This window comes from Hylobates moloch, unplaced genomic scaffold (assembly GCF_009828535.3).
Source record: "Hylobates moloch isolate HMO894 unplaced genomic scaffold, HMol_V3 SCAFFOLD_5, whole genome shotgun sequence".
Taxonomy (NCBI): domain Eukaryota; kingdom Metazoa; phylum Chordata; class Mammalia; order Primates; family Hylobatidae; genus Hylobates; species Hylobates moloch.
The window spans coordinates 123,807,339-123,831,268 of NW_026652280.1; the positions used below are offsets into that span (position 1 = coordinate 123,807,339).

The window sequence follows — 23,930 nt, forward strand, 5'->3', positions numbered from 1 at the left end:
AAAATATTCAATTGTTTTTTCTGACATTTTTGATAAATATACCAAATATATCCTCTGATAAATTGTGGTATCTCCTAGATATTTCCTGTGATTTAATTTCTGAGTTCACTCATATATTAGTTGCTTAGTAGCAATTGATGTTACATAACTCTCTAAGTCCAGTATAAAATAACAAGACACAAAATAAATATTAGTTTAAGGGAGGAACTTTGAAGACGTGGATAAGTACCTAAAGTTTCTTTTTTGGGTAATAAAAATGTTCCAAAATTAGATAGTGGGGATGATTGTACAATTCTGTTATACTAACAATCATGGAATTGTTCATCTATAAAGGATGAATTTATGGTATATCAATTATACTTCAATAAAGCTTAAAAAAAAAAAAAAACCTAAGTTCATCCAGGTTGCAACACTGCCACATATTAGCATTGGCTAATTTACCTAAACTCTTAATTGATGCTATTTCTCGCAATTCTTTGAGAATGTAGATAATGCACATAAATTGCCTAACATAGAACATAGAAACATTCAATAAACTTTAACTATTTTATTAAAATCTAAACATATGACATTCTTTTAACTTTTTTTTCCCACCCCTTCAGGGAAACAGCAAACAGTCAAGAAAGCAGACAAGATATTCTGCTGTCATGGAACTTCCATTCTAAAAGAGATGTCTTAATTTTAGTTTGTTTAAATAACCATCTTATAGTGCAAGAGTTTTAATATAACTTGCCTATTACTTATTTTATTATTATTATCATTATTTTTTGAGATGGGGTCTCACTCTGCCACCCAGGCTGGAGTGCAGTGGAGCCATCTCTGCTCACTGCAACCTCTGCCTCCTGGGTTCAAGCAATCCTCCTGCCTCAGCCTCCCTAGTAGCTGGGATTACAGGCATGCGCCACCAGGCCCTACTAATTATTGTATTTTTAGTAGAGATGGAGTTTCACCATGTTGCCTCGGCTGGTCTCAAATTCCTGGCCTCAAGTGATCAGCCCACCTAGGCCTCCCAAAGTGCTGGGATTACAGGCGTGAGCTGCCACCGCACTTGGCCTCTTGTCTGTTCTCAAATACATAGCAACATAAAAATCCTGTGCAATATTTATTACCCAAAAGGTCATTGTCATAAAAATATCACATTTGCTGATAATAATAATTAATGAAATAATTGTTTGTATACTACATTTCGCTTTGAAGAAATAAAACCACTGTCTTGAGGGCGAAAGGTAATTTAAATGACAGGCAAAATGATGACAGTAAAAATTTTGTGTTTTATGATACTTATTACAAGGTGTTAAATTACTTGATTGAATATGACTTTTGCAGACTGGTGAGGAGGATTGAAAGATTCAAGTCCTTTAAATGAGATGCAATTACTTTTGGTTAAAAAATCTTAATTTTTCAATTTAAAGGTTATTTTTAATTCATTTTTGTTCTATGCTGATTTGGTTGAAACTTTCTTGTAAAACTGCAATGTCAGGCATTATGAATACAAGATTATACTTTACTCCCTAAGAATGGAAAAAGCCCAAAAATATGTCCAGCATTTAGGCTTGCTGATATGTCCTTGACCTTCCCATTGATTCTGAATCTTGGACAATAACTTGATGTGTCAATAATAATGACCTGGGCTCTGGGAACTTGATAAATTTAATATTCTTAGAAGAATGTCTACTTTTCTCCCAAGAAAAGGTCTGAGTCTTGTAGTAGTGATTCTTACCATGTTCCAGACTTAGAAATGGTCATGTCCAATGTGCTTTGAAACTCTGTGCGGTTAAACAGGGATTAATCTGTTGAATTATTACTTTATTATTATCTTGTTGGTTACCTATTAGGATATGTTCTTTTTACATTAAAATCGATTTACTTTCCTTCATTTCCTATGAATAACTATCATACCATAACATTGCACAAAATATTTTAATAATTAATAGTGTTTCATCAATGTTACTATGTAATTTTTTGAATTAGTACTTATTAATTTTATTGAGGGAAATAATACAATCTTTACCTCTTTAATGATATGAATCAATACATTTCTGACCTATATTGCTTTCCTTTTTGTTCTCTAAGCTTCAGTTTATTGTGGTATTCAAAAACTAATTTGCTAATTTAAAAAAAGACACATCTAAGATTATAAGAAAGCTAAAACCTAGCATACCTTTGACATGTTAAATTTAGTTTTATTTTAGCTTTACCTGGCATTTCCTCCATATAATATATTTAAAAGTTATTTAAATGGTTATTACTTATGGATTCAAGACAGTGACTCAGGATAAGAATTTCATTAGTAGTATATGTACAAGTTAAAGCTTTTTAAAATTATTTTTATTTTTTAATAATTTTTTTTCTCTATTTTATAAGGGACCACAAGGAAAACCAGGACTTGCTGGACTTCCTGGTGCTGATGGGCCTCCTGTAAGTAACAGCTACCTGGTCATTAAAATTTCTTTACATTATCTTTAAAAATAGATTTTACATGTGTTTTAGAAATGATTATATGAGGTTAGCAATAAAAATAAATTGAGCCAGTAATTAAACATTGATCTCTCTAAAATACCTTTTATCATGTCACTTCCATATTGCAAAATCTTTAATGAGCTCACAGTGGCTTTTGTAGAAACTCATTTGGCACTCTAAGCCAGAACCTCCCCAGAATGTCATATATATATATATATATATTTTTTTTTTTTACTTCCTCCTTAACCATTAGCTCCAGGTAAGCAGTTCCACTAACATTTTCCTAGCATGATCTAAATTTTCTATCATCTTACCTTTCCCAACCTGTTTCCTCTCCTAGAAAGCCCTTACATCTTCTCCTCCTTTTCAAAGTATCTGTTTCTATGAGTCCAGGTGAAGTTCCTCACCATTCATAAATTTTCTGACATCTTTCATGAAAATATCTTAGCCTTCAGGGATTTCTTCCTTTTCTGGAAATATAGCAATATTTATTATTTCCCTTTAAATAGTAATAAATAATGTAATTATGTAATCTCTACAGTTATTTTATATATATATAGATATATATATATATATTTTTATTTTTTTTTTTTTTTTGAGACGGAGTCTCACTCTGCCGCCCAGGCTGGAGTGCAGCGGTGCAATCTTGGCTCACTGCAAGCTCCGCCTCCCAGGTTCACACCATTCTCCTGCCTCAGCCTCCCAAGTAGCTGGGACTACAGGCACCCGCCACCACGCCCGGCTAATTTTTTGTATTTTTAGTAGAGACGGGGTGTCACTGTGTTAGCCAGGATGGTCTCGATCTCCTGACCTTGTGATCCGCCCGCCTCTGCCTCCCAAAGTGCTGGGATTACAGGCGTGAGCCACTGCACCCGGCCTACGGTTATTATATTAAAACGTCTGTTATTTACAGATTTTTTTCCTCTTTAAACTACATATTCAGATTTTGTAGTGCTAGGATGTAAGATTTCTCATCCTACCTCTCCTTGTTATTGAGTATAATTGTGATGTGGCTATATATTTTTATTTACTGAATCTCAATAAGTTGATTATTAAAACTGTTAGTATTTATGATCTTGCTGTATTTTCAGATGTCTCATCCACATGTCTTAGTGCCCCTTTGAAGGTGCACATATGATCATTTGATTAATTTGCTAAATATAAGGCAGATTTAAATACATTTATGTAAGGCTCTAATTGAGGCTGGGGTTGAATTGTTAATGAACAATATGTATTATTTTATGTGCTTTTTCTAAGCTCTCTCAAATGCATTATGTATTTGAAGAAACTTACATCCATCAAATATAAGCTTGTCATGTTTACTTCCAAATGCCATAGTTTCCAATTTATTTAAAGCCATACACACTGATGCAAAAGTGTTTAATGTTTTTGAAACTTAAACAGTAATATCTTAGTAGATTTATTAACAAAAGAAATACTTTCATAGTATTATCAACTATGTTTATATTACATCTTATCAGTGTATGTTTTTGCTAAATATAGGGTCATCCTGGGAAAGAAGGCCAGTCTGGAGAAAAGGGTGCTCTGGTAGGTTCCAAAGTATCCATTTAAATGTCCTATAAATTTCCAAGAGAAAATGCCTTAATTTGGTCATCTCATATATATAAATCCTGTTCATATAGTTATTTTGGGTATAAAAATGATATCTTAGACTACTTTTAATTTTATATCAGTAATTTTAGAAATAAGACTATGTTCTCTCTTTTTAAAAAATATTCCCATGTCTAGGGATACGTGCACATTCTGCATGTGTATTATATATGGAGTAAATGGTAATAATATAAAACAATGAAATTGGACAAGAATTACTCAATATTACTGAACTGCTTATGTAACCCCAATTTTATTATTACTTATTACTTTCTGGTAACCATTATCTAATAAAATGTTAAATTAAGACCAATGGCTATTAAAATATCAAAGTGAAATGTAATATGTGCATATTTAATGTTAGTACTTTAGATTACAGTAGCAGGGGTAGGATCATTTTGTTTACAGTTGTTTTGAATTCTTTTAAAACTATTAAAATTTCAGCATTACCGAGGAAATTATAAATTATGATTGATAGAATGTTTTATCTAGGTAGACTACAGAAAAAAACAGCTTGTGGAAGATATATTATTTTGATTATATTCTTGATGAAGTGAATGCTACTAATTTATAATTTTCTATTTGAAATTATCAATCTTGTTAGTTTTTCAGTAACTGTCTGTTATAGACATTCACTATAGCATATTTTAGGTTAAAAATCTAGTTATTAATTTTTGAATTGTTTATATTATTTTACATGCTTGTAAGATTTGCCTTATTAGTCCATTTCAATATCGTATTTTTAGTATGAATATATGACGTAATAAATTTGGAGTGAGTAGTGCTGGTTACATGTTTTTTTCATCATATCTGATTCTAGAAATAAAGAGTAAACTACCAAAAAGTCTTTATCAAATATTAGCAGTAGAAAAAAACCATATCCTTGTAGATTATTTGGTAAAATTATAGTATGTAAATGAGTAGCACTTTCAATTTATTATACGTATAAGTGGTAACTAATCTATTTCAGGGTCCTCCTGGTCCACAAGGTCCTATTGGCTACCCTGGCCCCAGAGGAGTAAAGGTAACATTAAATTGTTTCCACATTGTTTACTTTCAATGTGAAATGTTATAGTCACTTAATACTTCTAATTTATTCCACAGGGAGCAGATGGTGTCAGAGGTCTCAAGGGATCTAAAGGTGAAAAGGTAAAATATAATTGTTTAGGTGGTTTTAATTTCTGTGTATTATGTTAACATTTAAATTTATTCAACAGATATTTTATTTCTTGAATATATTGAGTGATCACTACATACTACACAATGCTAGTATAATTTTGTACCCTTTATCCTCACAACTTAAAAACAATGTCTTATATCTTATGATGAGGGTTAAATACTAGAACAGAAACTAAATTATGTTACCTATGAGAATTAATTCTGTATATCCCCTTTTTTTTTTTTTTTTACATGTGCTTAAGTTTTGTAAATCATAGGGTTGGCCTTAGGAATGGATTTGCTACAGGATTTAGATGTTATCTAGTTAGATGCATAACATATGAATGTTTATTCCTTTTTTTCCCTACTGACATCCCCAAAATATTTAAACAAATTCAGCACAAAACAGGAAAGTTAGTACACTAAATCAATTGGGGAAAGAGGAAGTCTTTCTATATAATATTACACACAAATCAATAGTGTTATTGAGAGAGATAAAAATTACAACCAGACAGAAGTGAATGAAATAATGTACCTAAAACTATGAATGAATATGGCATCATTTGTAGGGCAGTTATAGGTAATTGGCTTTTGCTGAAGAACATGACATTCGGATTTTTTTCAAGGATACATCTAGTAGGAGTGCAGAGCCCCAAATCCTTCAAAGACTATGATGAAATGCAAAGGGAATGACATTACTCAGTGATAGAGTTTAGCTGTATGCCCACCCAAATCTCATCTTGAATTCTAATCCAAATTGTAATTCCTACCTGTCTAGGGAGGCACATGGTGGGAGGCGATGAGATCATGGGGGCGGTTTCCCTCATGGTGTTCTCCTGATAGTGACTTCGTTCTTAACAAGATCTGTTTTTTTGATAAGTGCCTGGTACTTCCCCTTTCTCTCTTTCTTTTTCTCCTCCACCTTGTAAAGAAGGTACTTGTTTCTCCTTTGCCTTCTACCATGATTGTAAGTTCCCTGAGGATTCCCCAGCCATGCAGAACTGTGAGTCAATTAAACCTCTTTCCCTTATAAATTACCCAGTCTCAGGTAGTATCTTTATAGCAGTGTAAAAGCGGACTAATACACTCAGAATCAGTATTGAATAAATTCTTACTACAAAATTTCATACCAAGTTAAAACAACACATGGTTGTATAGTATAAATATTGATAGGTTTGGTGAGATATACATAGATATTAACTATTGTTAATATCATACTCATAACATACTCTGTTAGACTGTTCTTGCACTGCCATAAGAAATACCTGAGACTGGTTAATTTATAAAAAAGAGGATTAATTGGCTCATGGTTGTGCAGGCTGTACAGGAAGCATAGTGGCATTTGCTTCTTGGAAGGCCTCAGGAAGCTTCCAGTGGAAGGCAAAGAGGGCACGGGCATCCTATGTGCTGGGAGCAGGAGCAGGAGGGGTGAAGAAGATGCCACATGCTTTTAAACAATCAAATCTCCTGAGAACGCACTCACTATCAGGAGGACAGCATCAAGGAGATGGTGCTAAACCATTCATGAGAAATCCACCCCATGATCATATCACCCCCGACCAGGTTCCACTTTCAACATTGGGGATTACATTTCAACATGAGATTTGGGTGGGTAAATATTCAAATATATCACATGCTAATATTTTTTCAAGGACAGTCATTTATTTTCGTAGTTACAATATTATCAAAAGGCTTATGTGTGGATTTGATACCAATAGGGAATGGATAACAAAAAGAGATGGATTTATTATATCCGTTATACTTTATCTGAAAAAAGCTACTGTTATATACTAAAAGTAAACAACTATGTTGTCAGATTTATTGCATGAAAAAGGCCATGCATTTCGCATTAGCTCACCTACTTAACGGTAATCTCAGTTCATCCTGATCACCTAGATGAACTTTGGAGTGCCAGTTGGCTCTCCCTATGGGTTCTGCATCCATGGATTCAATAAACCATAGATCAAAGATACTGGAAAAACAAAAAATTAAATTAAAAATTATAATATGACTGGGTACAGTGGCACATGCCTATAATCCCAACATTTTGGGTGGCTAAGGTAGGATAATTGTTTGAGCCCAGTAGTTCAAGACCAGCCTGGGCAAAGTAGTGAGACCTCATCTCTACAAAATATTCTTAAAATTAGCCAGGTACTGTGATGCACACCTGTGGTCCCAGCTACTTGGGAGGCTAAGGAGGGAGAGTTGCTTGAGCTCAGGAGGTCAAGGCTGCAATAAGCCATGATTAAGCTATTGTACTCCAGCCAGGGTGACAGACTGAGACCCTGTCAAAAAAAATTATAGTACAACAATATACAATAATACAAATAAAAAAATAACAACTATATAGCATTTAGATTTTGTTAGGTATTATACATATTTAGAGGTGATTTAAAGTATAGAGGAGGAGGATGTGGGTAGGCTATAAATAAATACTATAGCCTTTTATATCAAGAACTGGAGCATCCACAGATTTCCATATAGGAAGTTGGGTTAGGGTCCTGGAACCAATCACCCCTAGATACCAAGAGAAGACTGTATAGTGTCTCACTGAATTGACAAATGAGCACAGTGGTGAGTCAGGTAGGGTTTGACATGTAATTTGTAGGTTGCCTATACTAAAACTAAAGTCTCTGTTTAGAATTTTTCTTGTTAAGAAATATAAGTAACAATGCAAATGTTTTTCTCTGGAATTAGTATCCATCAAGGATTTTTAGAGGGGCTAGGCAGTGTTTAAAAGAAAATTGTCTGACTGGGGTGGATATGTTGTTAACTGCTGAAACTTGCTAGGAGAGTTGCAAAGTGACAGAGGCAAATAAAATTATAAATGACTAGATACATATGAGGACAAAGCCATACAGGAAAAAAAAATAAGATACATTTTTTTTGTATGTAGGAAAGCTTATTAACAATTGCTCGTTGCTTTTAGGGTGTATGATCTCAGAAGATGCAAGTATATATAGAGGAAAATAACTAAAATTTTAAATTGGGAACCAAAAGTTCTGGGTTCTTATTCTGGTTTTTCTAGTTACTTTCTCTGAGCCTCATTTGAAGTCTGTAAAATAAAGAAAATTTCCTAAAAAAAATTTAAAGATCTTTTTCAGCTATATCTTTTATTCTCTCTAATATACCAATCAAGTAGTAAATTATGTTTTATTATAGATTACAATTTAGTTTTCTAAATTATAGATTTAGAGAAACTCTGTATAAATGTTAGTAGAATTTTTTTTTTTTTTTTTTTTGAGAGAGAGTCTGGCTCTGTCGCCCAGGCTGGAGTGCAGTGGCACCATCTCCACTCACTGCAAGCTCCGCCTCCTGGGTTCACGCCATTCTCCTGCCTCAGCCTCCCGAGTAGCTGGGACTACAGGCGCCCGCCACCATGCCCTGCTATTTTTTTTTTTTGTATTTTTAGTAGAGACAGGGTTTCACTATGTTGGTGGCCAGGATGGTCTCGAAACCCTGACCTCGTGATCTGCCCACCTCGGCCTCCTAAAGTGCTAGGATTACAGGCTTGAGCCACCACGCCCGGCCTAGAATTTTTAATGGTAAGAATTCTCCATATTTTCAAACTCTGTGAAGGATTAAGCCATGATGAGTTTTTAGTATGCCTTGTTTATTTCGTTTTTCTGAGTATGCAAGATAATTGATCATTTATCTCATAAGAGATAGAAGAAAATGGAAAATATTTTATTTATAATGATGTTAATTGTTAACCAAAGGTGATATAGCAAGTTAATACTGTAATTATCACTAAAATTCTCTCTTTTTTAGCCTCAGATTTGTCTCTTAAGTCTGGAGCAACACAGCTCAATAAATTAGGTGGCATAGATGAATTCCACTTTTATACATCTTCTAAAATTATGTTTTCTTTTTTTCTTTATCGGATCATTTTAATACTAGAAATCTTAGTAACTTGATATGTCACTTGCTAAAAACGACATTTATTATAAGGAAATACCTAATTAAATCATCTAATTGTTTTTTAAACATGAATATGCTGAAAACTAAAACATAAGAAAAATAGCCTCCCTGTAGACTGAATTCTCACTTTAAAAATAATTTAAAAATAAAACTCTGTCTTAAACAATCCTAAAAACTATAAGTGATTTTTAGACATAGAGCGCAGTGTTCTTTAAACTAAGCGTGGCAACTGTGTAATTATGTTTTTCTCTAGGGAGGAAATAATGAAGACAGTTGTCAATAGCAAGTTCAGTGGTCATTTTCAGCTCTTAAGCCTCTGCCATTGCCCAATCACATTCAGTACAGAGAGCATCCTGGCAGGATGGTGAAAATGGCATGATTTTCTCTTGAAAAAAAAAAAAAATCCTTGGCATGCTAGAGTTCTTTGAGTATGCAAGATAACAGTTTGAATCTCTTTCCAGGGTTAGGTCTCATATTCACAAGTACCCAGTATTTGGTATTTTCTGGACTTTAATATACCTTGCTAAACTCACACTGAGGCATTTAGTAAATGTTTATTGAACACTGTGGTTACTGAAGGTCCAAAACATGTTTGATAATGGAGACTCACAGGTTAATTAGGCAGGATTCTTGTGTTTGGCCATTTAGTAGAAGGAAAACAACCTATGATCTAGAAAATGCAGGACGGCATATTGTTGCAATAATAATTATTCCGTGAAGGCCGCAAGATGGAGAGGTTAATTTTAGGAGGAGTTCGAGACAAAAGACTGAAGAAGTGAAGAAGGGCTAGATCATGTGGTGAAGGAAGGTGCCTTATATTGATTATTAGCAATTTGATACCATTAGGATATTTTAAAGTAAAAATTGATGTGACCAGTTTTGTATTTTAAAGAGGTCATTTTGGCAGCAAGATGTGGAAGCATTTGTGCCTATCCTTCCTAGCTTTGTTTTCATACACAGCCCAAAATGTTCTTTTCTGAAATTCTCAAATCAAATCTATTTCTACCAACTGAAATAAAAACCCCTCCATCAAACCCTCCCTATTAACCTCCTGCCTCACCACCCCCTCCATAAGCACCGTACATCATCATCATTATCATCATTATTTTGGCATTCTTCTGCAGACACCCTTTCTACTTCATCTGTACCAAAATAACTGCAAATGTCCCACTTTCAGTTGTTTGTTTGTTTTGTTTTGTTTTGTTTTTGAGATGGAGTCTCCCTATGTTGCCAAGTCTGGAGTGCAGTGGAGTGATCTTGGTTCACTGCAACCTCTACCTCCTGGGTTCAAGCAATTCTCCTGCCTCAGCCTCCCGAGTAGCTGGGATAATAGGCACCCACAACCATGCCTGGCTAATTTTTCTATTTTTAGTAGAGACAGGGTTTCACCGTGTTGGCCAGGCTGGTCTCGAACCCCTTACCTCAGAAGATCCACCTGCTTCAGCCTCCCAAACTACTGGGATTACAGGCATGAGCCACTGTGCCTGGCCCACTTTTAGATTTTACTGGTAAAAAAAAAAAAAAACCCTCAAAATACTCCACAGCACTTTGAATGAGTAATTCCTCAATTAATTTTATTGAATACATGAATGACTATTTCTTAGTAATTTAATTTTTTTCTTGAACTTAAGAGATAGTAAGGTTGTTTATGCAACTTTCTTAAAAATCTAGGTTTCAATAAGAATGATAGAAAATATTTCCATAGCCCAAATTGTTCCTCTCTTCATTAAATGACTCCGTTTTCAGCATTGTTGCTCTGTGTGTATAGTGCTACAATTAGCAATTCTACCTGTAAAGGATATTATTAATTTCTATTTTATATAATTAATTTTACCTGAAAGAAGATTATAAGATACAGAACCCATTGAGCTAGAAGGCATCTATCTAATGGACATGATAAAAAATACGATATAAAATTTATAGGCATAAATTAGTAAATTAAGGGAAAATCATTTTATTCTATTTGCTACTCCAGAGCTCTTGTAATACAAAGTTAAAATGATAATTAAGCATTTCCTTTTGTTGTTGTTGTTCTTGTTGTTGTTGTTGTTGTGGGGAGAAGTTTTTGCTCTGTCACCAGGCTTGAGTACAGTAGCACAATCATGGCTCACTGCAGCCTTGACCTCCTGGGCTCAAGCGATCCTCCCACATCAGCTTTTTTAGTGGTTGAGATTACAGTCATGCACCCACACACCTGGTTAATTTTTGTATTTTTTGTAGAGATGGGTGTTGCCATGTGGCCCAGGCTGGCCTGAAACTCGTGGGCTTAAATAATCTGCCCACCTTGGCCTACCAAAGTGCAGGGATTACAGGTGTGAACCACCACGCCTGGCTAAATATTTATTTTTTATTTGTTAAACTAGTATAGAATACATGTTGTTATGGGAGAAAGGTTATTTCCCTCATAAAATAAGATTTAATGAACATATTTGTGAAAAATGTCCTAGGGTAATTTACAGCCAATAATTGCGAAAATATGAGATTATATTGGTGGTCAGAATCTGTAGCTGGAGTTGGAAAAGGGAGGAGGAAGTTTCACAACTACCATTCACATTTCGCAAAAATAATTTTCTCTCATTATCAGCACATAAATTTTTATAGCAATATTTTAGGTTACTCCAAAGGACTGATTAAACTCGTTTTGTAATGTTTTAGGGTGAAGATGGTTTTCCAGGATTCAAAGGTGACATGGGTCTAAAAGGTGACAGAGTAAGTATAAAGAAAATGTGCACTAGTACATAAAATTTAATATATATAGATTTTTTCCTTTGCTTATCTTTAAATATAGTAAACATATGATAAATAAAATGTTTCTACTACCTAAGCCTTTAATCATTTAAGTTTTTATACAAAGATTTAGGGATTTTAATTTTTGTGGACATAGTGTAGTATCAATTGTCTTTTAGATGTTATATTTCCACAGGTTCCATAATAAACATGCGCATGCACGCGCATGCACACACACACATGCACACACACACGTGTATTGTTTATACACAGGACATTAGAGAGTTATGATCAAATTACTAGAAGTAATTTGAGAAGTTTGTTCTAAATTTTGTTCATATGTAATGAGCTATGCTGCCTGGAAAGTATATGTCTGTAACATTCATGAATTTTCATTATACGGTGGTGTTCAATTTTTGAATGTAAAGATAGTAGTTTTTTCTAGTAATACATTACAGAAAACAAACAGAAATATTAGTTATCTAAAGCAAATTAAATGCTTTACTGGGAAGATTTATTTTTAAGTAATATACTAGTACCTAATATATCTGAATACAGAAGCATTCTATAGAAAATATTTGTTTTCCTAAAATTCAAATGAAGTCTGCATGTAGGATTGGGGGCAATAACATCCATATACAAGTTCTTAAACATTAAAGATAAAAGCCAAGTACAAAATAGAGATATTTTTCTTGTGTTCCAAACAGTAATTTCCAAAGCTGCTGACCAATCTTTATTATTATTTTTCCCTCTCTCTGCAACACAGATGCATTAAAAGCAATTTAATGTCATATACGATAGGATTTGGCTTTTGTAGATTTTCAAATATCACACTATATTCAGTTGTTTATTAAATATGAAAAGATTGATAAAGTCAAACACTTTCAAGCCTCTTTGTCATGAACAAAAACATAAGTAAACACACCAAAGTTGAAAACTCTGACTTTCAATAGACTGTAATTTATGCCTCTCAATTTCCAAATATATTTTTGTAACTGCATGATGGGTTTATCTTGCCTGCTGCCCAAACAGAGCCTATTTATCAAGACAGGGGAACTGCAATAGAGAAAGAGTTTGACTATTTCTCTACAAATAGTTAGCTGAATAGGAGACTGGAGTTTTATTATTACTCAAATTAGCCTCCACAAAAATTTGGAGTATAGGGTTTTTTAAAGATAGTTTGGTGAGCAGGAGGCTAGGAAATGAGAGCTGCTGCTTGGTTGGGGATGCAATCATAGGGATATGAACAATGGTCCTTGTGTGCTGATTCAGCTTCTGGCTGGGGACCACGGGGCCAGTTAAATCACGAGTCATGGGTCTGGGTGGAGGTGGAGTCAGCTGGTTGTCAGAAATGCAAAAGTCTGAAAAGACATCTCAAAAGGCTAATCTTATGTTCTACATAGTGGTGTTATTTACAGGAGTAATTGGGGAAGTTATAAACATTGTAACTTTTGGAACAATGGCTGGTAATTTTTTACTATCCCTACATTTTAGTGGAATTCACACCCCTTTCATAATTCTAACCTTGTGGCTTTGTATTAGTTTTTATAAAGGCAGATTTGTTTGGGGAAGAACTATCATCATTTAAACTATAAAGTACATTTCTCCCAATGTTAGCTTGCTCCATGCGCAGGAATGATCAAGGGAAGTTTGAAGGTAAAAGGCAAGATGGAGTTTGTTATATCAGATCTCTTTCACTGTCATAATTTTTTCACTGTTACAATTTTTGTAAAGGAAGTTTCACTCATAAGAATGTTGTTGTTCTGTGCCTCAGGGAGAAGTTGGTCAAATTGGCCCAAGAGGGGAAGATGGCCCTGAAGGACCCAAAGGTCGAGCAGGCCCAACCGGAGACCCAGGTCCTTCAGGTCAAGCAGGAGAAAAGGTTGGTAAATGACTTTAAATTCACCAGTACTCTTGCAGGTGATGTTTCATTATCATTTAAATTTCTTTCAATAACTGGTGCGAGAAATTGAGTTCTTGATACATTAAAGATAAAATGTTTCATTATATTTTAAATTTGCAACCATTACATTTACATTTTAGTGTAATATTAGGCAATATTAAAATTTGCCTCCAGAAACTCTTTAGTGATATGGTAAATTTTCTATAATGTACTGTGAAGTTAATTTTTTTTAAAAAAACCAAGAAATGTTTATGACAAGTGTTATCACATTATATACACTAAAGCAAAATATAAATAATAATCTCTTGTAGAATTAAAATGATTCCTTTTCTTTCCTATATATATATATATATCCTACATATATATGTCTATATTAAGTAGGGAATTCTGTTAAATTCCTATTAAATACTCCTAAGAGGTATAATTATGAGATGAACACTTCTTTTGTCACTTCTCCTTATTTTCTAGTCTTCTATGCCCTCCTTGGCCATGTAGAATCAGCTACTCTTAGAGTTCTTCCACATTAGATGTTGAGAATTAAAGGATGATTAAAGGATGAAAGAATCAATGAAAGAGGGTCTACTTATGGTTTTGGGCCAAGTAGAATCATCTTTTATTTTTTCCACTTAAACATGCATTTCACATAATAAGTCTATTAAAAAATAGTGGTATTCAGGCCCAACTTCAAGATATTTTAATTTTAATCTGGGCTTGACACAAGTATCAATATGTTTTAAAACATCCCCAGATAATTATAATATTCATTATTTGAGAGACACTAGGCATTATGGGTTTCATCAAAAAGATTTGCAACCATTACATTTATATTTCAATATAATATTAGGCAACATTGAAATTTGACTTCATGTTATAATGTAATAATGTATAATGTAATTTGTCTATGACAAATGTTATTACATTATATACACTAAAGCAAAATATCAATAATCTCTTTCTGGTATAATTCAAATAGTTCCTTTTCTATATGTATATGTCTATATTTTCTACAACAAACATGCCATAAAGAAATTTCATGCTATTTAAGAAAATTACAAATAGAAGCCCCCACCATTCTATCTCAGAAAGAAAATATATGATATAGGCATTATATAGAGAGTGTGAATAGACAAAAATAAAATTCCTCATGTCCTTATGAATCATCTAATATGACAGTTCTTATTGGGTTTCATAATTTGAAACTTCTACAGTTTCACACTTTGAAAAAACATTGCTAATTGTAAATTAATGAACAATGTTATAGTGATTTGGCAGCAAAAGAAAAAGACCAGGGGAAAAAAAAGCCTTATGGGGCATTTAAACCCTTTCATTTAAAATGCTCAATGCCAGTAGTTAAAAGGGTATCCTGGGAGCTTCCTGTCGTCTTACGCTCTATCACATATAAACAGTCACATAAGCTATTATGATAAATCAGAAGTTTAAACTACCCCACAGTTCTTTTCTTCTTTAATATTTCATTAGTATTTGTTAGTTTATTGTAGTTGCCTATCATCCTATAGAAAATACAAACTTTCTGCCAGAATTTATTTTAAAATGACTCTAAAATGAATTAGAGTATATACATACATTCTAATGTGGTAATTACCAAAGAAAACAAATAGCTTGTGATCAGAATTATGTATTTTTACTTATCTTGAAATTGATGGTATAAAATAAGCTGTGATAATTTAATGTATCCAAGGGGGCATCATTATAAGTATGCTTCTTAGGGTTTGTTTGCATATTTTCCTTCTGAAGACTACTTATCTATGCAATGCTGATCATGACTTGGACAACTCTTTAGTTCAATCTGTAATAACAAGGTCATAAACCATGTTCTTAATTTTTTGCCTTGTTTCATCCAGTAAAATACTTATTTTTATTTATTAGCTTCTGTTCATCTTTTATCAATGCACATACAAATTTGAACTTGTGTTTATTTTCCATTTTTAGTTGTTCAGTGTACACTGAAAATAATGATACATTATGCTTTCTAATGTTTAAGACATTAGTAAATAATATTTTATAAATGAAGTATGCTTTTGTAAGTATCTTATTAGGGAAATGGATGCACAGTAAATTTCCACATACATATTTTATTCAATTCATTTTTTTATCCTTCTACCTGTGTTTTTTCAATTAATGTTTTGTTCAGATAGAAATCTTAGGGAAGTAAATTGTTTAGGATAATATTTTAAACCATCTGGTATTTGTTACACATTGTTGGACTTCATTATAACATAAATTTTGTTTTAGCACTTACAGATTGAAAGGTAACCTCATTGCACTGGAACAAAATAGTATATTCAATTACCTGCTTGGAGGAATAAACACTCCACAAAAACCATCATTATTAGCTAAAGCTCTCAACACATATTACATTTATTAGTCCAAATATTTCAGAATGTTAGAGTGAAAGAGGAAATTTGTCTTAAAATTTAATTCTGAATTTCTTTGCATATCTAGGTTTACTTACTCATTGAGAAAAGTTAAGTAACTCATGATCCTTGATTTTATATTTAGACTGGAATAAATGAAATAACTTTATCAAAAAGATTTATTCTAGTTGGAATGATAAAATCTAAATATTGTGCCAGTTACATCAACTAATTTAAAATAGTATTTAATGTTGAAAAAGCTTAGGAGTATTTTTAACCATGCTTTAGAATTCACAAAGAAGTGTAGAGTTCTCTTTAAATCCTCAGGGTTCATGTACCTAAAGAAGGCACTATCACTTATATAATAAAGGTTAAGTCAGGCAACATTATAACATTAGAAATATGTTCAAAGCAACAATTTTCTTATTCACATGAAGAAACATAATGAAGGTAAATAATGATAAAAACCCCCAAATCTTCCTTTGAGTGTACAGTATGTGATTCTAATATTTAGAAAAAATATTGAAATCATTATGTAAACTTAATTCAACTTAAAATATTAGTTTGATTAATATATATTTTAACTACAGGGAAAACTTGGAGTTCCAGGATTACCAGGATATCCAGGAAGACAAGGTCCAAAGGTAAAACAGCTTGATATTTATAGTTTATTAACATTTTGTGAAGACAATATTAATCATATATGGTTACCTTACAGTTTGTAACATCTCTATATTATGATGAGTACTTAAAAATAGTTTCACAAGGAATCATAGAGCATGTGGACACCTGGAGTGCAGGGAGCTCAAAGAGCTTAGGTGACTATGGATTACAGTATTTTAGGAGAAGGAGTCACGAAATGAAGGCATAATCGGTACTTCTTTGTAATTGGAACAAGAACTATCCTAGTATACCTGGAGTTTTAACATGGAAGACATTTAATGGATAATAGCTTTTGATTTCCTTTCTATTATCCTAAGGGTTTAAATTACCACTTGATTTTTTTAAATTAATACACCTTTCACACTGTTACCCTCATTTCCATTAGTATTTTTTTTCCAAGGTTGCTATGACAAATCTCCACGAACTTATTAACTTAAAACAACAGAAATTCACTGCCTCACAGTTCTGGAGGCCAGAAGCATGAAATCATGGTGTCACAGGGCCATGCTGCCTCTAGAGTTTCTAGTAAAGAATCTGTCATTGCCTCCCCCAGCTTCTGGTGGCCCCAGGCATTCCTTGGCTTGTGGCTTCATGACTCCAGTCTCTGTTCCCTTCTTAACTGGCCTTTTTTCTGTGTGTCTTATTCTCTTCTGTCTCTTGTAAGGACAGTCGCCATTGGATTTAGGGACCACCTAGGCAATCCAGGAGGATCCCATTTCCTTAATTTAATAGCATTTGGCAAGACTTTTTTTTTTTTTTTTCCAAGTAAGGTAACATTCACAGTTTCCATAGATTTGTGTATGGATATAAATTTTGAGGAGACACCACTCAATTCACTGTATCACTCAAATCTCATTTTTGGCTATTTGAAATATACATATTTTAAGCATAAAAATATGATTTTCAAAATGCATATTTACTTTGGTGTACTAATTTTTCTCAAAGCTGTCATAAAACTTTGTTAAGGATGCACTTGCTGCATTCAGTAGTTAAATTAAGCTTGTTAAGTGAATTAATATATAAATGTTGATTATTAATAACAGAATGGTTATGATACAGGACGGAGACAGAGAAGTGATGGGTAGTTTCAGTGATATCATTCTTTTAGTTATATGTACATGAGATTATATCAATCTATCAGTTTATTGAGTTTGACCCATTCAGGCATAACAGAAACAATAGGTATGGCAAATCCTGCTTCTGTAACATTCTTAAACGTGTATCTATTCGTAAGTTTCACGTGTAATTATGGGAGACAAAAATATCCTTCTCCCTGAATATGTAAACTGCATGTCATCGTGTTCCCTCATTGCCACGTGATAACACTGTCTTAGGCTTGCTGTACAGCTTTGTCTTACAATTTTTTCATTGAGTTTCCCAAAAAATACTTCCTTGAGTAGCAGGGGATAAATATAATGCTTTTGAACCCTTCTAAAATAAGATTTATGGCATCTGTGATTTAAAAATAATACAGGCATAATTTAAATATTTTCTGGCTATACACAGGACACTGATTAATACTTTTTATCATTTAAATATTATCTCTAATATACTGCTCTGTCTCCCAGTTAGCTTCCTTTCAAATGTCAAGCATTTTCACAAATCTTATCAGTAAAAGAAGCCATTTACTGCATAATCCAGGACCTCAAGCTATCCTTACGTCACTTCATGCATTCTTGATCTATTTATTAAGTTAAATTGCAATTGTTTTGTTTTGATTTAAAAACATAGGAATCTGTCACAATATTACATGAAGGAGTAGAATTTTATTTTATGAATTTATTTAAAATTGTTTTTTTTCTAAGTTCTCTGACCAATATTCTTTGAATTGTTTTTATTAACAAAATGCAACAGAATAACTAAACAGAAATGTTTCCTCCTAAAGGTATCCAACATTTTTTAATCCTTTTACCGAAATGTCTGGAATTTTATTCTTTATTTCTTCATATTGCTTCTCTTTATAACTCATTTATTATTTCCATGATCAAAAAGCTTTTAAGTTTCTCAGTTCTAAAATGAAAAACTGACTGGGACATCAAAGATGTAAGATAGCTTCATATTTTTTCCTATGTGTAAGCTGATGAATTTTGAATAAATTTAAATGTTTATTTTACTATAATGAAATACCTTTACCAGTCTCCTTCAAGCAGATTAAGGACTGTAATTTGACATCTTAGTAATTTCTTAGTAGCAATATAAACCATAAAGGTATTAAAAAGATGTAGCACCACATGCGCTATAAAATGATAGCCGTTTCTAAAATAAAATCTATTTTAAGGTAGGATACCTTTATATTTCGGACAGCATTTTAAAAATTTCACATTTTTAGTTTCACATTTATTGACCGACCCAATTTCACAATTAATCTTTGACTTTATGGCCTTTGTGTGTTTCCGTATAAAAACAGATAATACTGTTTCATAGAAATTATATATTTTGGTGATAATTCCTTGTGTGGGAAACAAAAAATAACATTTCCATATATTCAGCTGATTAATTAGTGGGTTTGTCATTTTTCTGTGTTTTCTATCAATTTCCTAGAGTAGAAACTCTATGTAAGAATATACATTTATGAAAAACAAAATTGGTGCATAATATCTCTTTGCTTAAATGAAGTATCTATAAATATGCTTAGTTATCTCTTCTAGTCAGGACAGAACTGAGTATTTGTCTCTCTATTCAAAATTTTTATTTTCATACTGTATTATACCCATTTGTCCAATTCCTGTAATAGTCACATAGTAATACTGTGCTAGACGATAACTAACTGATTCTGTGTAGAGAAAGAAAAGAGATTTTGAAAGCTCTTCAAAATGTAATGTGCAGAGACTTTTTTCCCCAGTACGTGAATATTACGCATCCTAATAATTGTTCTCAGGTTGATCACAAGTTAGCTATATAGGCATGTATTGAAACATATAGGAAAACATGTTATAAAAAGCAGCTTAGCAGTGCATCCTTCAGGTTATTATTTTGACTATCAGCTGCCATAGGACATCACATACAATTTTATTTACCTGCTTTAATAGCATCGTGTAGGAAATACAAATTGCTAGCATCTTACCTTCCTGAAAAGTGTGTAATATTCACTACTTTCAAATTGGGAATAGGGCCAAATAGTTACCTCCTGTGAGTAGGTAATACTCTACACCTGGCTATTCCAACTGTACATGCCTGAGAATACAGCTTCAAGACTTCTAAGATTTCACAGTACATGTGACCCCTAGAGGTTGGTAAAAATGCAGATTCCTGGACCTCACTGCCAGAGAGTCTTGTTTCAGTTTCAGTAGATGTGGAGTGTGCCTTGGCAATCCATATTTTTAGCAATTACTGTAGATTATTCTGATACAGTGGAGCCATGTATCACTTGGAGAAACATTATTTTTAGGGGTATTTCAATGCAAGTGAGTGGATTAAAAAAAGGAAGGAGTGTATCCAAGTCAAAGAAGGCTTTGTTATATTTCCCTTAATATATGGGGAAGTTTGTAAAATTTGATGTCTAATATTCTAGCAGAGGCTAGACATTTTACGTATTATTGCACTTAATCCATACAGTGATCTAAACAGGAAAACTCTCCACTCATTCCTTTTCAGGGTCTCATAATTAACAAGTTGAGCAGCAAGGATGTGAACACTAATCTTCTCTATTTTATGATACAGCGATGAGGGAAGCTAATCACAATCATGATCAAATAAATGAGAAGATAAAAATTTAGATATATGTACAAGATCATATGGGAAATTTGGTTATTGGGGATTATATTGTATTCCATCTGTAAAATGTGGCCATTTGTAAATGAAATAGCATTTTTATAAGCTTATTACATTTTAAAATAATTATTATTTATTATATATAATTATTATTTTTATACCAAGCATTCTTTTTTTTCAGTCCCACAAATTTCAGATTACCTGTAAGCTGTGTATTATTGCCCTCACTTTGCAGGAGAAAAATCTATACTTGATGAGCCTAAGTAATGTACCAGTAATGTACTTACTTAGCTGATGCATGTAGCTGATGCATAAATAACATAAATCTCAAAATTATGTCTTCAGAATTCTAAAAAACAGAATTTTAATGCTTGGGTGTCTGAAATAGACTTTCAGCTAGATATACTTGTATTCAAACACCAAATCGAAAAAGTGGAGGAAGGTTTTTAGTCTATGAATTGATCCAGTTTTAAAAGTGTAAAAATACTCAAAAGCGGTAACTATAGACATATGATAATATTAATTCAGGAAAAACATTTTCTAAAATTCCTATTTTAATATTTGACTCTTCCTGTTTGTGAAAATAGGATTTTTCTTTAGAGTTGAAGCAAATACAAAGAATTTTACATTGCAGTACACTTTCTATAAAATGTCCTATAATTACTATTTTATAACAAGAGATGAAATAATACTTGATTAATTCATTTACTCAGAAGGTTAAAAACTAAAATGTTTTATCAATTTGTGCTTTCAATGCTTCCAGGATTTCAGATGTCATTGTAAGTTCATTTTCAATTACTTCAATGGTATCTTCAAATTTATATATTTGATTTAAATATTAACAGCTGTGTGAAAATCACTGTTCCAAAATAAATTACATCTTGTTACTGAAAATGTTAATTGCCATGTTCGTTCACTATTTACTTTTATTACTGTAGGGTTCCACTGGATTCCCTGGGTTTCCAGGTGCCAATGGAGAGAAAGGTGCACGGGTATGATATATAAATATAATGTTTTGAACTATGTATATAGATGTTCTTAGCTGGACATAGTGGTGTGTGCCTGTATTCCCAGATATTTGTGAGGCTCAGGTGGAGGATTGCTTGAATCCCGGAGTTCCAGGCCAGCCTAGGCAGCATAGCAAGTCTGTCTCTAAATGAATACATGAATGAGTGAATGAATGAATGAATGAATGATGTTCTTGCATGACTACTCAGTCTCAGCACCAGACTCATAATTTACTGTGATATACTGCATATTGAGATTGAACTGTCTTTGCTAGGGAGTAGCTGGCAAACCAGGCCCTCGGGGTCAGCGTGGTCCAACGGTAGGTGCCTTGATTTAAAATGATGTACATTTTTCATATTGAATTTAGTGTATCAAGATAATTTATTTTTCAAAAATAAAAATTGATTTAGTGCCTTTGGATTTGCCTGACACTAGTTCGGGTTCATCTTTTGTTCTCATCTGCAGGGTCCTCGAGGTTCAAGAGGTGCAAGAGGACCCACTGGGAAACCCGGGCCAAAGGTATCACCTGCACTTTTTCTTTTTGGATGTTACTGTAGATTTTTTTCCAGGCAGATGCTATGAGAAAGAATTCAAACCGATTTTTCTTTTCTTTTCTTGGTGCCAGGGCACTTCAGGTGGTGATGGCCCTCCTGGCCCTCCAGGTGAAAGAGTACGTATGATACAGCCACATAATGTAACATGAAGATTAGTATTTCTGCAAGTATTTAGATTTCAGAGAAAAGATGTATGTCTGCTAATACATGTGCAAGTTTATCCACAAAATCTATTCTGAATTTAAAAACGCTTATTTTTTAATTTATTCCTCTTCACCAATAAAAAAGCTTAATGAATATTTTCTACTAATTTTGTTATAGAAATGAGAAAAATGTGTGTAACTGGACTAAAAGATCACTCTTATAGTCAAGACAAAAATGTATATTTTTTAAATTTTAAATACGCTTGAAACACCTTTGCCCTCTTCTCCATTCAGCTTGCTTTCCATATTGATACTCATTTTGTTCAGAGAGCTGGCAGCAATATTATGCTGGTAAAAAACAAGCTACTAGTAGCCATTAAGCCAGAATCAATATACATTCAACTCAAGATAAAACATCTGTTCCAGTAAATAGAACAGCTATTTAGTAAATTGATATTTAATTGATATAAGATGTAGCCAAATACATATGAACAAGCATGCCCTTTGTTTGGATTTTTTGGCAAAATATAACATTTTTGTAGCCAGATTTTTAAAAAAGCTATCCTCCTGATATAAGTTTAAATATTATAATCTGTATTCCTTTAAAAAATTAGAATCATTTCTTCATATTCTATAATAATTTTCAGTACTATGGAGTCAGGTTAATATATTTTTGTATATTATTATTTGAAATGTATAACAGGCATTTTACAGAAGACAGAAACACCTTGCAATGCACAACCTAAAATTGAAAATGAATAATTTTTATTTGAGTACGAGCAATGAGCAAAGCTTGAGTTTTTATTTGTGATGAAAATGGGAGTAGATAACACACAAGAATAAACATTTAATTAGAGTTGTGTTAAGTCTTTGGCTCATATTTAATTAACTTTCCACTAAATGTTTCTCACTCTTGATGAACTGTTCCCAATTAAGTCTATCCTGTAAATTTTGAGCTCATAAATAATACATTCATTTGAAGTATTTTATGGTCAAAGTCATTTTAATAAGGTACATTTAAATTAATTAAAATGGCTAAATAATTAATGGAGTAGAACAATTTAACAAAAATTAGCACAACTATGAGTTTTGTTTTTAGAGCACTATTGATTCTCTCATGCCTTTGGTTTTGTCTTACAAAATGTTATGATCAATAATATTTCCTTACAAATGAATATGCTTTTGCTGATACTGCATTTTAATTTGAAAAACAACAATACTGTCATCCAACAGTATGATTACTTTTAAAAACACTTTGAGAGTGAGACGAGTACCTCTTGGGAATTTTTGTTTTGTTTTGTTGTTTTAGTAATCTAGGTGGATTCATTTTCAATAAATATTCATATGTGTTTTCAATGTCTATATAGGAAGAACATATTTCCTATGTTCCTTGTGGTTGATGAGACATTTCACCCCAAATATGCCTTCATTTTCTGCCAAGAATTTTTAATTATCTTGAACTATTTAGTTCATGTCTTAAGCACACAGTTCAAAAATGGCAAAAGTAATGCCATAAAATATTTTATTCAAAGTATATGAGTTAGGGAAAGTTCAGGGAATTACTTTTGTAGTACCATTGTATTAGAAAATGAAATAACTATTTTTGCCCATTTCAAAGGACTCCCTCATTATCATTATATTCATATTTAACTGTATAGTTATACATGGCATGCATATATATGTATACATAAACTTT

General features: G+C 32.7%; 1 protein-coding gene across 2 annotated transcripts in view; it reads left to right on the top strand.

Moving 5' to 3' along the window:
- COL11A1 (collagen type XI alpha 1 chain) overlaps positions 1-23,930 on the top strand; it is a 218,841-nt gene that overhangs the window by 101,471 nt on the left and 93,440 nt on the right. For both annotated transcript variants that reach the window (XM_032155224.2, XM_032155225.2), the window contains 11 exons: positions 2,365-2,418; positions 3,964-4,008; positions 5,042-5,095; positions 5,176-5,220; positions 11,806-11,859; positions 13,652-13,759; positions 16,746-16,799; positions 21,468-21,521; positions 21,812-21,856; positions 22,003-22,056; positions 22,163-22,207. In XM_032155224.2, coding sequence (XP_032011115.1) covers positions 2,365-2,418; positions 3,964-4,008; positions 5,042-5,095; positions 5,176-5,220; positions 11,806-11,859; positions 13,652-13,759; positions 16,746-16,799; positions 21,468-21,521; positions 21,812-21,856; positions 22,003-22,056; positions 22,163-22,207 — 612 coding nt within the window. The remainder of the gene's footprint in view (positions 1-2,364; positions 2,419-3,963; positions 4,009-5,041; positions 5,096-5,175; positions 5,221-11,805; positions 11,860-13,651; positions 13,760-16,745; positions 16,800-21,467; positions 21,522-21,811; positions 21,857-22,002; positions 22,057-22,162; positions 22,208-23,930) is intronic.